This window comes from Bos indicus x Bos taurus, chromosome 11 (genome assembly GCF_003369695.1).
Source record: "Bos indicus x Bos taurus breed Angus x Brahman F1 hybrid chromosome 11, Bos_hybrid_MaternalHap_v2.0, whole genome shotgun sequence".
NCBI classification, from domain to species: domain Eukaryota; kingdom Metazoa; phylum Chordata; class Mammalia; order Artiodactyla; family Bovidae; genus Bos; species Bos indicus x Bos taurus.
Window position 1 is genome coordinate 27,748,819 of NC_040086.1, and position 17,621 is coordinate 27,766,439.

General features: G+C 38.3%; 1 protein-coding gene across 3 annotated transcripts in view; it reads right to left on the reverse strand.

Annotated features, from left to right (window-relative positions):
* SRBD1 (S1 RNA binding domain 1) overlaps window positions 1-17,621 on the reverse strand; it is a 244,569-nt gene that overhangs the window by 218,019 nt on the left and 8,929 nt on the right. For 2 of the 3 annotated variants that reach the window (XM_027555165.1, XM_027555166.1), the window contains exons 4-6: window positions 10,623-11,003; window positions 4,576-4,742; window positions 260-377 (exon numbers count right to left, since the gene is read on the reverse strand). In XM_027555165.1, coding sequence (XP_027410966.1) covers window positions 260-377; window positions 4,576-4,742; window positions 10,623-11,003 — 666 coding nt within the window. Of the gene's footprint in view, window positions 1-259; window positions 378-4,575; window positions 4,743-10,622; window positions 11,004-13,794; window positions 14,152-17,621 lie in introns of all 3 variants that reach the window. The other variant, XM_027555167.1, reaches the window with a different exon arrangement.

The window sequence follows — 17,621 nt, forward strand, 5'->3', positions numbered from 1 at the left end:
TACTCTTTTTCCTTACTCGACTGGGAATTCCTTGAAGACAAGGATTATATATTAGTCATCTTTTTAAATCCAAGTGCCTAGCACACACACAAAAAGGTTTAAAAGATGTTTACTGAATAAAGAATATTTTGTTGAATTAAATAACGATGGTGGCTGATGACTCTGTGGCTTTTTATTTCTAGCTATTTTTTAACTATAAAAAGACACAAATTATAATATATTCAGGTAGGTATTACATTAAATAAAAAGGGTTCCTTACCACGTGTTCTAGTTCTTCAAAAGTCTTACAGTTCAGCAAAGCTTTTAACAGGCACTCAGACATCTTCCCCTCCTTTTTAATTTTTTGGATTGTACTATGAGCCTTCTTTGCAACAGCCCTGAAAATAAAAATTTTTGTAATATATAATAATATTGATATTATGGGCTTCCTTTTGGCTCAGCTGGTAAAAAATCTGCCCACGATGCTGGAGACCTGGGTTTGATATTATATTGATATATTATATTCTAACACTCAGATCTCATTTAAGTTTCACCAATTGTTCCTATAATGTCTTTGATACTGAATTCAGCTAAGAATGAATTTTATGTAATTGCTATGTGTCTACAATCTCCTTCAAGCTGAAATAGTATTTTAGTCTCTCCTTGGTTTTCAGAATCTTGATATTTTAGAATATATTATTATTAAAACCTCTCATCCTATTTTATTACCTGTTATTATTTATAACCTGTCTAATAATAGTACTGATAAAATAACAGGCAGAAAGTTAGAGAGATGATAATATTAATTAGTAAAAATGATTGATGGAAAAGAAAACTAAATCTACTTATGAAAAAAAACAAAAAAAACAAAACCCAAAGGCAGCAGATTCTAAGTTAAACAGGAAGAAATATGCAGTCCTTCGATCACACCTCTCTGTGTCTTTTACATTCCTGATAGCCCAAGACTGCTTTCAGAGACTGAAGTCTACCAGGATCACTTTGACAAAAGGCCAAGGAGCCACTAACTTGCATATAAGGGGGAGGCGAGGCATCTTCAGAAGAAGTTTACTGTCCATAACCATAGTCATTTTTTAATTCACTTTTTTAACAGGGACTCTCAGTAAGAAATATATTTTACCCTGCAACCCAATATATACACATATAATTTCATATTCATTAGGTTTGTGCAAAAGTAACTGGGGTTTTCAACCACGAATTTTAAATCATTTTAACTAGGCTCAAACACATCTTTATTAATCAAAATAGGAACCATTATAATCAACACATTTTTAACAATGAGAAATAAGCTTGCTCTTTTGTGCAGCATAAAAATCTGTGCTTTGGGATTTGACAAACTCAAAAAGCATTTTCTGTCTCCTGCTGGTTGTGGAAGCATTTTCCCTGCAAAAGTTGTCGAGATGCTTAAAGAAGTGGTAGTCGGTTCGTGAGAGGTTAGGTGAGTATGCTAAATGAGGCAAAACTTCGTAGCCAATTCATTCAACTTTTCAAGTGTTGCTTGTGCAACGTGCAGTCGGTTGTTGCTGCAGAGAAGAATGGGGTCCTTTCTGTTGACCAAAGCCAGCTGCAGGCATTGCAGTTTTTGGTGCATCTCACCAATTTGCTGAGCATATTTTGCAGATATAATGGTTTCACCGGGATTCAGAAAGCTGGAGAGGATGAAACACCACCAGACAGTGACCATGACCTTTTTTTGGTGCAAGTCTGGCTTTGGGAAGTGCTTTAGAGTTTCTTCTCAGTTCAACCACTGAGCTGGTCGTCACTGGTTGCCATATAAAATCCACTTCTCGTCACACGTCACAATCTGATCAAGAAATGGGTCACTGTTGTGCACAATAAGAGAAGAAGAGAAGACAACCCTTCAAAACAATGATTTTTTAAAATTTTTGGTCAGCTCATGAGGTACCCACATTATCAAGCGTTTTCACCTTTCCAATTTGCTTCAAATGCCAAATGACCATAGAATGGTCGACACTGAGCTCCTCGGCAATTTTCTCACGTAGTTTTAAGAGGATCAGCTTTGTTGGTCCTCTCAATTGGTCATCGTCAACTTCCAATGCTGGTCACCACACATCTCAGCTTCAAGGTTCTCATCTCCTTTGTGAAAGTTCTTGACCTACCAATGCGTGTGTACATGTTCGTTAGCAGTTACTGGGCCAAATGCATTCTGATGTTGTGAGTTATCTCCACTGCTTTATGACCCATTTTGAACTCAAATAAGAAAGTTGCTCAAGTTTGCTTTTTTCTAGCATCTTTTCCATAGTCCAAAATAAATATAAAATAAACAGTAAGTAATAAGTCATCAGCAAAAAAACATAAAGCGAGAAATGCACATTAAAAAGATGTATAGAACAGTCTTTTGGACTCTGTGGGAGAGGGAGAGAGTGGGATGATTTGGGAGAATGGCATTGAAATACGTATAATATCATATATGAAACGAGTCGCCAGTCCAGGTTCGATGCACGATACTGGATGCTTGGGGCTGGTGCACTGAGGCGACCCAAAGGGATGGTATGGGGAGGGAGGAGGGAGGAGGGTTCAGGATGGGGAACACATGTATACCTGTGGCAGATTCATTTCGATATTTGGCAAAACCAATACAATATTGTAAAGTTTAAAAATAAAATAAAAAAATAAAATAAAATAAATTTTTTAAAAAGGTGTATAACCATAACCACATTTATTAAGAATGTATTTCAATATCAAACAGCAAATTTCAACAATGCAAAAACCACAGTTACATTTGCACCAACCTAATAATAAAGTTATATAAACACATGATAGTTTCATCAAACAATATTTACCTTTATTACAGAAACTGCACTCATATTTCCTATTCTCTATTTCATTTTTGTTAAAGTGGTAATGACCCACTAAATTAGTTTCATTACTCATTGATGAGTAGCAGTTAACACATTGAAAACCATGCTCTAGTCATAGAAAAAGCTTAAGAAAAACAGATACCATACCTAATAACCAAAAAGAAATCTCTGTATGACATAAAAAGATCTTCTAAGTCACTACTAATCATTGCCACACTTACTAACAGAAATAATCCTCTACTAATATTTAATGTATTCCTTTATTAATAGATGTCTAGAAATTGAATTCTGTTGTAGCCAAAATGCTTTTTAGAGAAAAAGAAAATAATAATAATAGTAATCTTGACATAAAGCTCCTATCTGTCCCGCACTCAATAAAAAACTAATTGGTAGAATACTTTTAATATTTTTTAAGTTAACTATTCCTGCTTTTTTGTGACACTCTCCCCAATTCACACCCCTAAATCCTTAAATTTTCTTCATTACTTTGCCTTCAACCAAACAGAGAGCTTACTTCAGAATTTGTAAACTGCTGGACTTCTAGACGTGGCCTGTAGATGATTTTGCTTGACCTACAAAATTTTTTACATCAAAATTCAGATTACTGGTTTTTCAAAAATGGGAAGATCCAGCAATTTGAGTAGAGAAGACTGCATACTATGATCTGTTAGAGATGAGCAGTGGTTGGCCCTCTTAGGATCTGTCATCTCCGGTTTGCAGCCCTTTAAGCTTGATTATATTAGACTAGCCCTGGAAGATCTGACTCTGAAACCACTTGATTAAACTGTCATTTATATTTCTGGGTTGGCTAATTGATTCTGCTTCTCAGTGAACTATAACTTCCAACATATTAGCATTTGAATCCTCCTGGCACCAAAAGAAATTCCACAAAAGGGATAGAAATGTTAGTGAGATGCAAGTCCCTCCAAAATTATTAGGCTTGTTCTATTAATAAAAATAATCCTTGGCGCTTTTAGAATGGCTTGATGGTAAGATTATATCCAATTTAAACCAGATCCTTGTTAAAGAACACAGGTATCAACAACACAGCACCTGGCAGGTAGGATACATGTAGTAAATAAATGAATGGGGAAGAGTGTTTAAATAAACTCTACCGAATAATATAGTTAGATACTTATAGTCTCTGGTATGCTTATTTCTGAGTTCTTACAATAAGTCCACAGGAATAATATTTTTAAAGGGTGTTTTCCATTCTATAATCATAAACAAGTTACAATCCACTACCATTAAATTACTATATCCTTTAAAAGACTAGAAAAGGGAAATATACATTATTTCCTAGCAAACTTGATACTTTTAAAGAACTCTCCTTTTAATAGAGACTTTAAAGTTATTAAGAGGACAGTTTTACAAAAGCTATTGAAGATTTAGATGAAACTGTATTTTCCTGAGTTTCATGCTGGTAGTTCTAATTTTGCATTATGCAAAATCACTTCTATGAGAGAAGATGACATTCAAACTCATATTAATAATGCAAACCACCTTTTGTAGATTCATGCCCAAGCTATGCATGAACACATCAGCAGAGGGACTCTGAATACCTCTAAATAAGTAAAATGAAGTTGGCTTTCTCTTTTAGGAGGGGATTGACTATATTCAGATCACAATAAATCAAGAAAACAAAATATCAGCACTGTTAAAATATACTATCACTCTCTTTCTCACTGCTTCCACTCATCAGCTCACATACCCTCTTTCCCCTTACACAAAGCTCACCCCTGCCCAGGTTTCTTACCGTAGCTCCTCTAGAGTTTGTTGAACTTCTCTCAAGGAATCAGCATCAAGATTATTAATAAGCTCTCTTCGATAACGTATAATGAAGGGAATTGTGTTATCATCATTAAAGAGACGGATAATATTGGCACAAACCCAAAGTTCAATATCAGTTCTCTCAGATAAAACCTGCAAATTAAGCACATTAAGTGATTTAAAACCCTGAAAAGTAAACATATTATAATATATGGTTTAAAATATAATATCAAATAATGTTTTCCAGTCACTTAGAAACTAACTGCTGTGGTTTTTAAAAAAGAGAATTGCATGAAATATAGAATATATATTGATAACCACAGAATAGTCATTTCACTAATTCAATAAAACCCAATAAAAACCACTTTGTATCATCCAAATTCTACAGGGCTCAATGAGATACGTATTTTTAACCTTTCAGATTGGCATCAAAGATTAAAAAGTTGGTAACTCATTGTGTTGGCATAAATGATGGGAAAAGGCACTTTCAATTATTGCTAATGAGAAAGTACAATGCTATAACCTCTGGAGGAAGAACAATTGGCAGTATTTATCAAAATTTATAACGCATAAACTCTATGATCCAGCAGTTACACTCCTGGGAATTTTGTTCTGACATATTCATACTTCTGGAAAATGATACTTATTTACAGTGATATTTTTTTAAGAACTTTTTCTAGTCTGGTAGAAGTTAGCAAAAACCAGTCTACAATGGGGAACTGGTGAATAAATTATACACCCATGGAGAAGAATACCATGTAACTTACTCTTGTATAATCTGATATGGAATGAATTACAAGAACTTGGAACATGGCTTATTTGGGGGAAAGGTAATTGGTTGACTTAGAGCTAGGGCAGGAAGATCCTTCTGTGTCTTTGGCATTGTCTATGATTCCCATTTACCACATATTCAAAATAATTATTTTTTTAAAAAGTCTATAGGTCTCAGCAAAAGGTACATGTAAGCAGAAAAGTTCAGAGAAGTCAGCCTGGAGAACAGAAAAAATAAAATCCAATTTCAGTTACTGTTCTCAAAACCCAAGTGGATTTTTAAAGTAAAGCATGAAAGGCATATGTTTTATTATTATTTCAATCCTACTGCTCGAGATATGCCAAAAATTAAAGAAAAATTCAAAACTTAATTAAAGAACTGTCATTATCAACTTGTCAAAAAAATCAAGGCAATATATAAAACAGACTAAATTTCAAAACAACAGATGAAATAAATGGCTGAACTCCAGAGACTATTGAGGATACTTTCATTCCTCTGTTTACCTGAAATCCTTTAGGCCTACATCTTATTATGCACTCTGATGAATTAACACCAACTCTCTGGTGAGAAAGTCAGCTTCGTATCTCCAGCCCTTGCTCTCTTCCGCATGAGCTCTGGACTCATTTAAGTAAGCTACCTGATGTATTCTCTTGAAAACCTATTAGGCATCTCAAACTGCGTTCATAAAAGTATTGGTCTTCATTTCTTCCCCACAACCCAGACTGTCTTCTACTGTGCTTGCAGGCTTCCCAGGTAGCACAGTACTAAATAATCCACCTGCCAACGCAGGAGGTGCAAGAGACATGGGTTTGATCCCTGGGTCAGGAAGATCCCCTGGAGTAGGAAATGACAACCTGCTCCAGTATTCTTGCCTGGAAAATTCCATAGACAGAGAAGCCTGGCAGGCTGCAGTCTGTGGAGTCTCAAAGAGTCGGACACAACTGAGCAACTGAACTGAACTGATTCTCATTTTACAGGTATAAAAACTGATGCTCAAAGAAGTCAAGTAAATGGCCAAAAGTCCCACAAGCTATTTACTCCTCTTTGAAAATTTGATTTGTGGGCAAAGCAAGATGATATTCTTCAGGCAAAAGTACAAATTAATCAAGTTGTCTCACTTCTCTTCCTGAATCCCACTGCAGAGGAGACATGGTGCCGTCATGGTGTCCAAAACCCCTAACAAAATGGCCTTCTCTCCAAGTAGCCTGAGAATTTACTCTTCAAAGTCTATATTCCCACCTTCTCAGTTAAAAAAGAAAACTTCTGGGTATCAACAACTAAACTATTGCTTTAATAATCCAGGCAGCATCTGCAGTTTAAAATAACTTATATTTAAATTAAATAACACTTAAATGACTAGCACTGAGAGAAAAAACTTTTTATTCTTTCAAAAATCAAACCAGCAACTGGATACTCCCTTCTGAAATGCTCTCTATTACTGCTATTGACTTTATTACATCACTTATTTTACCACACAAATAAGTTTCCTAAAGACTGCAAAAGGAAAAACTATGTATGATGTTAGAAGTCAGAAGAGTGGTTTTAGGAAAGGGGACACAGGACTGAGAAGGGGTATAAAGAGATTCTAGGCTGCTGGTAACGTTCTGTTTCTTGATCTGGAAGCTTATTACACGTTTACATTTTTGAACACTCATGAGGTGTATACTTTAGTACAATTTTCTCCATATATATTTCAGAAAGTTTGTTTTAAGGCCCATAATAAATACCTCCAGCTAAATTATAAAAAACAAGGGTCAATCCAACTGTTTTTACTAAATTCCTCCTAACAAGTGACACATGCTTATGTGTAAAAGTGCTGTGAGAAAGTTAATTCAGAGACATTCGTCTCCTTCCCACTTCTTTCCCCTATTCTGTCACCCCGTGGTCTTCTTCACCCACATATTTCCACATCATCTCTTGCAAGAATGGGGAAAATGGCTAATAAGTAGGTTTTGCTCACTCTTCTCCCCTGATTTAGCAAACATTACTAATATATTGCATATGGCTCCTCTACTCCACCTCCCTCAAAATAGACTACATAATAGCAATCACCACTTCAGGGCATTTAATTTTCTCAAAAACTGCTTGTAGCTAGTCATCTCTTCAAATTCTTATAAAGGTTATGGTATTCACAATATATTTGCTTAATGATATAATATACTTTAACAAAAACTAATTTCTTAAGGCAACCACATATTTGCAGTTTGCAGAAAAGCAATGAAGTAGGCTGTTTCTCCCCGAGGAGTCTGGTGATCCCAGAACCTGATTAGGAAATAGATACAAAGTGTGTTTATAGGTAAAGTCCCTCCCCAGATGAGACAGTGATGCTCCTGAAAAAGTTATGGAACTTTAGAGTTGGAAAAAAAAAAAAACCTCGAAAGAAAAAAGTTAAGAGGATCAAGGTATCATGGTGGGCAGGGTCCATGGTCCTTAAAATGAAGGAAATATAAATAACATTTCCCTCATGTTCAAGACAATAATTCCTATACAGTTAATTTCCATCAACCATTCCTTACTAATGAGATACTTGTCAGAACTTCCCCAAAGAACTTGGGCAAACATTTCATTTTGTGGCAGTTAATATGTATACCACAGGCATTTCATTGAGGCTCACTCAAATGTTCAAAGCCTTCCTGATTGTCTTGCTGACTGACTTGGCACTGCTGACTCTCACTCTGCTCTTCCTGTTTCCCTTTAACACCTGCCACTATTCTCAACCATGTTTGGCAGATAAAATGATTCTCTCTCCTGCTAATGGAAAATAGTATAGGACAGGAAGTCCATATATATGACAAGATTTAAAAGTAATTCAAGATTAGACAAGGATGACTGTACCTGGTTAAATCTTTTAAAAACCCCAACAAGTAAGTCACACCTAAAGTTCCCCAGGCAATTTTCCTAAACCCATCTAGAAAATGCTGAGCTTACTAGTGGTCCTCAGGATGCTCAGAGAAGGTCGCAGCTGAGCCAACCACTTCTCCCAACTCACATGCAACGGAGTGGCACATTCTGAGAACAGGCTTGTTTGAGCTGCCAAAAATCACTATTAATATAAGGAGAAAAGATACTTAGAATTGAAAGGAAAGACAAGCACATTCATACTACCCAGATAATACGGTCAAAGGCCATAAAACAGTTCTAGACCTGAAAGCTTGCTTCCATTTCATATTCAAACATCTCATGGACATTCCTGCTACCGATTTACAGATGAAACTTTTACTCCTGGCTGCTCTTCTTCTGCCACTCACCCTATGGCAGCTGGGAACCTGTTCTCACTGTACGCTTTTCCCTCCTCACTAGCTAAAACTAATGGTAAATGAAGTGTGGGGCTATCATCTCCCACCTTTCATAAAGAAGTAGGGAAATCTGATCTGCTTTCTGATCTGCCAAGAGAAAACAACAACTCAAACAGAGAAGGGGTGAAAATGGGTGATCATGAAATCTCTGAAATAGAGAAAATTGAGAAAATGGCTTCCTCAAGTCCTCAGTTTTCCAATTTCTGGTTCAAGGCCTTAGGAGACTTGATCACGCTTTGTCCTTTGCATTCTTCGAAAGGCCCCTGCATCCTCTTTTCTGCTTAAGCTCATTAGAAGCAGGATTCTATTACCTGTAAACAACTGTCATAGGTAGGGTTATTTTCATTTCTTTCTTTTACACAGATTATGAGATATGGGTGTGAAGCAGAGTTTCATAGAATAACTAACCCCTGACTTCATTTTGCAAAACTTATTCCCATAGTTCAAGAGACTTCCTGTGCTTTGAAACCTTCCCCCTCCTTCCTACTCAGGGTCAACTACTAGAGGTAGATCTATGTCAACAGCAGAGATAGGCTGAAAAGTTAAGGAGAAGAGACGGGAAGTGGGACACACCCACCTGCCCCGGTAGGTCTGGTTTGGAACCAAGGGATGTGCATGTTAAGAAAGCCTTCAGGGTGAACCTGATGCAGGCTGTTTTAAATGTCTTTTAAAACATTTCCTTGTAGGCTTAAGTGAAAAAAAGAAAAAAAAGGCATAGAAAGGAGCCTAATTATGCAGTTTCTCAATTTTGGACTGTTCAGGAATGAGAAGAAGGCTATGAGGCAACATTCTATTCCTTAATGAGTCAGAGAGAAGAAAAATCATAATTAAAAGTTACGGGCAATGTTCAACTAGTAGGTAATAGAAAAGGCAGCATGGGTAAAAAGAACTTCCTTTGAAGAGAAAGGTAACACACAGACAATTCCAGACAGAGAAGTGGTATTTCCCAGCAGAGGCACTGGGCTCTAGAGCAGTATTTCCCAGCAGAGGAAGGAGCACTCGTCAGAATCACCATGCGTCAGACAATAAGGAGGGAGGTGATCCCCATCCACCCTGAGGGGTACTGCTATGATTAAGTCTGAAATGTTTACAGAGTGTGTGGGGGTGGACAAAACATTGGGAATCATTGCTTAATGAGTCACTCCTCAGGTCTTCTCTATCATCCTCAAAGCTAGTCAAAGAAACTGGAAGAAATATGATTTTTCCTGTAGTAATAAATATAATTATGGGAGCCCAAGTTGGAATTCAGATAGAAATTTCCTTTAAGAAGTTACTAGGCAGAGAAGGCAATAGCACCCCACTCCGGTACTCTTGCCTGGAGAATCCCATGGATGGAGGAGCCTGGTGGGCTATAGTCCATGGGGTCGCTAAGAGTTGGGCACAACTGAGCGACTTCACTTTCACTTTTCACTTTCATGCATTGGAGAAGGAAATGGCAACCCACTCCAGTACTCTTGCCTGGAGAATCCCAGGGATGGGGGAGCCTGGTGGGCTGCCGTCTATTGGGTCGCACAGAGTTGGACACAACTGAAGCGACTTAGCAGCAGCAGCAGCAACAGCAGCAGGCCTGGTTCATAGTGTATTACAACATTACACTAAGAGTTAAATAGATGTACTAACAGCCAATGACTTAATCACTTGCACTGCTTTTATGGGGAATTACAGTCCAAGGACAAAGCAAAAACGTACCAAGGAACTTAGGAGGGCCCAATCTGTTGAGGTGATCTGTCTACAGAATACATGTTCACTAGAACACCATGGAAAGAAATCTACTTTCTTGAGGTCACGGCTTTTAACTGAAGAATTAATGACAATAAGCTATAATACCAAACAACGTACCCAAGAGCCAAAGCCTACAGGAACCACTGGCAAAGTGACAAGGGAACTGAAAACTCCCAGGTCTTCCCTCACCCCATACCAGTCAAAAAGAATCAAACTGAAGTGACAGAATAAGGCTGTGCATACCTGTACTATGTCCCAGTTCATTTCCACCTCCTCAATATTACTGATATTTTCTGGAAGCCTGACAGGCTGCCCCTGAGGACATGTTTCCGTCTTCACTTTCTTCAAAGGGGGCTGACCACATGTAAAGTAGTCTTTGTTCTCCTCTTCCTTACACCCACCTTCCCACATGGCGCTAGTGGATGGTATCTCTGTGCTATTATTTCTGCTCTCTAAGCTGCTGGCTTTGTTGGCTTCTTCATCAGTTTTCAGCTTTTTAGTCCTCCGAGCTGAAGGTGACTGAGCTGAATTTTTCCGTTTTGTCTTTGCTGTTTTCAGAGTCTGCCCAGTCTCCAATTTGTTTTTGTCTTCTAAATCAACATCGGCAATAGCGATAGAGTTATTCTAGCAAACCACAAAGAGAACACATGAGAATTAGAAGATTAAAAAAACCAATGGACCTGGAATATTATTTAGCAATGAAAAGGCACAAATTATTCACATACACAGTAATTTGAAAGAATCTCAAGGAAATTGTTGAGTGGAGAGAAAAAGACAATCTCAAAAACTTACATACTGTACAGCTGTATTTATATAATATTCCTGGAAAAAATGAACGGTTACTTGGGGGGGGTCAGAGTTGGGGGTGGAAGTTGGGAGGGAGGTGGATATGGCTATAAAAGGTCAATACTAGGGATCCTTGTGGTGATGGAACTGTTCTGTGTGGTGGATACAGAGACCTACACATAGGGTAATCCTGCATAAAACTAAACACACATATACACACACATGCATACAAATGAATACAAATAAAACTGGAGAAATCTAAGTAAGATCACTGGGATTTTATCAATGTCAATATCCTGGTTGTGATATTTAACTATAGTTTTTCAAGATGTTACCATAGGGGGAAATTAGATAAAGGGTACATGATATCTTTCTGTATTATTTTTTACAACTGCATGTGAAATTACAATTATCTAGAAATAAAAGGTTTCATTTTTTTTTAATGAGTAAAGGGAAGGTATACACCTGGAAGAAAAAACAAGATTTAAAATCTGCAATCAAAAGTCAACGCTTTATGAGAGAAGAGTAACACAGGCTCATAAAACTCAACAGGCTACGCCTGCCACCCGTTTTGCTGAAAGAAAACATGGCAGGACAGCAAGAGTATCAGGCATTTTTTCTTCGTAGGAGTCTGCAGGGCAGTACACACAGGTGTCCAGGGGTTATTCTCTGGACCACCCACCTGCCGGGTGACAGCTCGGGAATGAAGCAAGGACATCTGGCACTTGTTTTGACACTAGAGTGGGAAATAAAATACAGACCTTGCCCCATGGAATTTTCAATTTCACAAGCTAGCCTGTTTTCAGTTACCTGAGTGAAGCAGATGGCACAAACTCGAACAAAAGAACTCCCAAATTAAATGTCAGTAAATATTCACTTTCCTCTCCTAGCAGATATTTTTTCCCAGAGTTACTGACTACTGAAAATACTAGAAACTACAAACCACACCCTCATCCTAACGCCCACCCATCACCACCTAACCTGGAAACTATATACATTAAATAGCCCTCTCAGTATTGCATTTGTAATTGGAACAAAATGGATAAGAACAGAGGTACAAAAATAGAATTTCCCCCGAAGTCCATAAGAGCTGATAATAACCTGATCAAATTAATTGACATAGCTAAAGAAGGAATATGTCAATCATACGAGAGTTCTCAGCCCCAGAGGAACAGAAAAAGGAGATCTGTAGAAAGCAAATATGATCAGCATTCTAGGTAATGCACAAAGAAGAGAAAAAGTCAGAAAACAGATTTTGATTAATTTGGTCCCAGTGGTAAGACTGGCGTCTTGTGAGATGGATACATCAAACTACCTTAGATTTATGCAGTTAAAACATTCAGTTCTTAGTGTGACAAGCAGAGCACCTTGACCACATTAGGTATTCAATAAACCCCAAAAATTTATCTAATTCTCTTAATCTGAGCCCATGATCATCAAGTAAATTTCTGATTATTATTTCTCTACTTACTTCAGCCTCCAATGAGAGACAGTGCTAGTTATAGGAACTTAACTCCTTGTGATGGTTTTATCAAAACTACGCATTATTAAACCAGCACTCTGGTCTTATACAGGCTTCCCTGATAGCTCAGTTGGTAAACAATCCACCTGCAATGAAGGAGACCCCGGTTTGATTCCTGGGTCGGGAAGATCTGCTGGCGAAGGGATAGGCTACCCACTCCAGTATTCTCGGGCTTGCTTTATGGTTCAGCTGGTAAAGAATCCACCTGTAATGCGGGAGACCTGGGTTTGATCCCTGGGTTGGGAAGATCCCCTGGAGAAGGAAAAGCTACCCACTCCAGTATTCTGGCTTGGAGAATTCCACGGACTGTATAGTCAACGGGGTCACAAAGAGTCGGACACGACTGAGCGACTTTCACTGGTCTTATATACTCTTACGACAATGGCTGGTATAAAAATATCAGAGATAGAATGGTTTCTGAAATGCTGAAAAAATTCACGTTCGTGACTTAGAAACCCAGTTCTATGACTTACTATCTGTGGTCCATGAGCAAGTCACTTAACATCTCTTGCCTTGGCTTTCTCGTCTATAAAACCAAGATAATTACAGCACCTGACTCAACAGGTTGTGAAGAATAAATAAGATCATACAAGTGGAGTGTTGAGCATGTTGCCTGGCTAATGATAAGTAATCAAATATCTGCTGATACCACCATCATTATCATGGCTACTACACCCAGACCGATTACTAGGAGAGAGAAAAGGAAGTAACTTGAAGAAATAAAGAAAAAGTAAAATGACTTAAAGCTGGGGAGTTCAAAATAAGAGAAAAACTAACAATCATAAATTAGATACTTAACAGTATCTTCAAGTACTGGAGTCTTCAAGTAAATTTTATCTAATGTTTATCAGTGTTTCTCACAGACACAAGATCCTTTCAAGAGATCTGCAAGTTCACAACTGTTTTCATAATAATGTCAAGGCACTTGACATTTCACTAATGGTACAAGAGCAATGGTAGCAAAAACCAAGATAGTGCACCAAGCCATACTAATAATCACTGCTCCCTTCACTGTCACACACTTGCAATAAAACAATTGTCAGTTTCACTTAAGAATGAATCAGTATAAGTTATTAATTTTTAAAATTTCAATCCCTGAAAACACACCTTTTTCGTATTTATGCTCTGTACTGAAATGTATGTAAAGCACAAATATTCACATAAGGAACTTCTGCTGCAGGCCAATGCATACTGATGTGCAGTGGTTGTCTCACAGTAAATCTGTGAACCAGTATTTTCCAAATGTTGTTGTTTAGTCGCTAAGTCGTATCCAACTCTTTGTGACCCCGTGGACTGTAGCCTGCCAGGCTCCTCTGTCCATGGGATTTCCCAGGCAAAAATGCTGGAGTGGGTTGCTATTTCCTTCTCCACAGGATCTTCCCAATGCAGGCACTGAACCCACATCTCCTGCACTGCCAGGCTGATTCTTTACCACTGAGCCACCAAGGAAGCCTCATCATTTGCCTAAAGACCAACACATAATGTTACAAGTTCATGCATGGGTAAAAGATCCATTCAAATAACACAGACCAACAGATTTTAATGTAATAGAATACAGTGTTGTTACAGATTCCACAAAGAAATCTTTTAGAAAGTACCACTTACTGAGTTTGGATATAGTATCAAATATCCACAATTATCTAAGACATTACAACATCACTTACTTTTCCAAATACATACCTGTGTAGAGGCCTTCTTTTTTATTTAAATTATCTTCTATCTTCTATACGTCAGACATTAAAGATAATTGCAAAAATGTAAAACAACATCATTCTTTCCATTAATTTTTGGTTGTTTTGAAAATATATACCTATTTTTCATTAAAACATGTTATTTGCATTAACACGAAATAGGTTTAATAGTATTTTTAATTAATCAATTATTTTCATTTTTAATTTCTAATATGGTACATATTTACAGATATAAACCACATAAGCAAAAGTCCCTTAGGGTCCTTAGTAAGTTCTAAGAGTGTAAAGAAGTCCAACGACCAAAAATTTTGAGAAAAGGTAAATCTAAGCATGTTAGGAGAAGGCAATGGCACCCCACTGCAGTACTCTTGCCTGGAAAATCCCATGGGCAGAGGAGCCTGGTAGGCTGCAGTCCATGGGGTCGCTAAGGGTTGGACACGACTGAGCGACTTCACTTTCACTTTTCACTTTCATGCATTGGAGAAGGAAATGGCAACTCACTCCAGTGTTCTTGCCTGGAGAATCCCAGGGACAGGGGAGCCTGGTGGGCTGTCGTCTCTGGGGTCGCAGAGTCGGACACGACTGAAGCGACTTAGCAGCAGCAGCAAGCATGTTTAGATCAAAATACAGATGAAAACCATATGGCAATATTGCTCCATTTTAAAGCTTCTAAGATTCTACAGCCTTCCCCAGTGACATACTCAAGCTTAACAAGCCATGAAAATATTTTTTCTCCTTTATTTAACTTGAATCTTTGACAGACTGAAAAATCATAGTACATTTTCTTTCGCCTTCATGGGTTTTTTAATCACTCATAACACTTCAAATGCTAATTAGGTAGCCTATGACTAAACCCAAAACTCCAGGAAGAATCTGACCATCCTTCTTTACACTGTCTCTGAAAGTTGTAAAGTGTCTAAATCAAAAAAGTGATTCATTATCTTTACCAGTTCAATCAGTCAGTAGGCCTTGGCCTTGACCCCCTTATGTTGTACTGTGTGAGCTTGACAGCTAACTGGAAAGGGATATGGAGTCAAGGGAAGGCTTCTTTAAAACTAGATGTAAAAGCATTTTTATACTCAGAAGCAATTTAGGAAGAAAAGCTGACAAGAAAAAAGAAAGGAGATTACAGAGGGAACAGAGACCCTACACAAGAGAGCATGAGATAATAAGCCCAAGAGGCAAACCCATCCTTGGTAGGAGGAATGACACTTACTCCACGGCAACAGGATAGAAGGTGAAAACAAATATGAGCAGATCATTATTTAATTGGTCATTATTATTTAATTGGTCTCAGCTTGGTCATGGGAAAATGAGAAATATCATATATTCTCAAATAAATAAAAGGCAATGGCATCAGCTGAGTGAGAGAAGGGAAAGGAAGTGAGGAAGTTTAAAGAGAAAAAAGTCGAAAATCAAACTTGCTGGAAAAAAACAGTAAGTCTACCAGGTATTTCTGATGCAAATCAAGGGTCTGAAGTTATGAATCTAATGTAAAACAAATCGGTTATGAATCTAATGTAAAACAAATCAAGTCACTGGTGAAGCTGTTTTCTGCTCAGTGCAGGCAGAAGCTATGGCTCACCTAGTGCCTTGGTTTAAGTCAGCCATGTAGGATCAAATAAAAGGAGGACTGGAAAAGGTCAGTTTTCATTCCAGTCCCAAAGAAGGGCAATGCAAAAGAATGCTCAAACTACTGCACAATTGCACTCAACTCACACGCAAGTAAAGTAATGCTCAAAATTCTCCAAGCCAGGCTTCAGCAATATGTGAACCGTGGACTTCCAGATGTTCAAGCTGGTTTTAGAAAAGGCAGAGGAACCAGAGATCAAATTGCCAACATCCGCTGGATCATGGAAAAAGCAAGAGAGTTCCAGAAAAACATCTATCTCTGCTTTATTGACTATGCCAAAGCCTTTGACTGTATGGATCACAATAAACTGTGGAAAATTCTGAAAGAGATGGGAATACCAGACCACCTGACCTGCCTCTTGAGAAATCTGTATGCAGGTCAAGAAGCAACAGTTAGAACTGGACATGGAACAACAGACTGGTTCCAAATAGGAAAAGGAGTACGTCAAGCCTGTATATTGTCACCCTGCTTATTTAACTTATATGCAGAGTACATCATGAGAAACACTGGGCTGGAAGAAGCACAAGCTGGAATCAAGATTGCCGGGAGAAATATCAATAACCTCAGATATGCAGATGACACCACCCTTATGGCAGAAAGTGAAGAGGAACTAAAAAGCCTCTTAATGAAAGTGAAAGAGGAGAGTGAAAAAGTTGGCTCAAAGCTCAACATTCAGAAAACTAAGATCATGGCATCGGGTCCCATCACTTCATGGGAAATAGATGGGGAAACAGTGGAAACAGTGTCAGACTTTTTTGCGGGGGAGGCTCCAAAATAACTGCAGATGGTGACTGCAGCCATGAAATTAAAAGACACTTCTTGGAAGGAAAGTTATGACCAACCTAGATAGCGTATTGAAAAGCAGAGACATTACTTTGCCAGCAAAGGTCCGTCTAGTCAAGGCTATGGTTTTTCCAGTAGTCATGTATGGATGTGAGAGTTGGACTGTGAAGAAAGCTGACTGCCGAAGAATTGATGCTTTTGAACCATGGTGTTGGAGAGGACTCTTGAGAGTCCCTTGGACTGCGAGGAGATCCAACCAGTCCATCCTAAAGGAGATCAGTCCTGGGTGTTCTTTGGAAGGAATGATGCTGAAGCTGAAACTCCAGTACTTTGGCCACCTCATGCGAAGAGTTGACTCATTGGAAAAGACTCTGATGCTGGGAGGGATTGGGGGCAGGAGGAGAAGGGGACGACAGAGGATGAGATGGCTGGATGGCATTACCGACTCGATGGACATGAGTTTGAGTGAACTCCGGGAGTTGGTGATGGACAGGGAGGCCTGGCGTGCTGCGATCCATGGGGTCGCAAAGAGTCAGACACGACTGAGTGACTGAACTGAACTGAACTGAAATAGTCTTACTATTTACTATTCAATAAAAAGTGATTATGTAATCTAGGTTAGATTAGGTAGGAAAAGAATGGGCTGATGGACAATGACAGAGCTCTAGAGTCAAAGGATTAGGTAGTGGATCTCAACTCTGACTATACATAACAATCACATGAGGAGCTTTAAAAAAGTAATACCACTGGTACCAAGCTCACCTCCAGAATTCTTCGGAAAAGGCATCTAGGCATTGGCATTTTTTTCAAGCTCCCTAGGCTGAGAA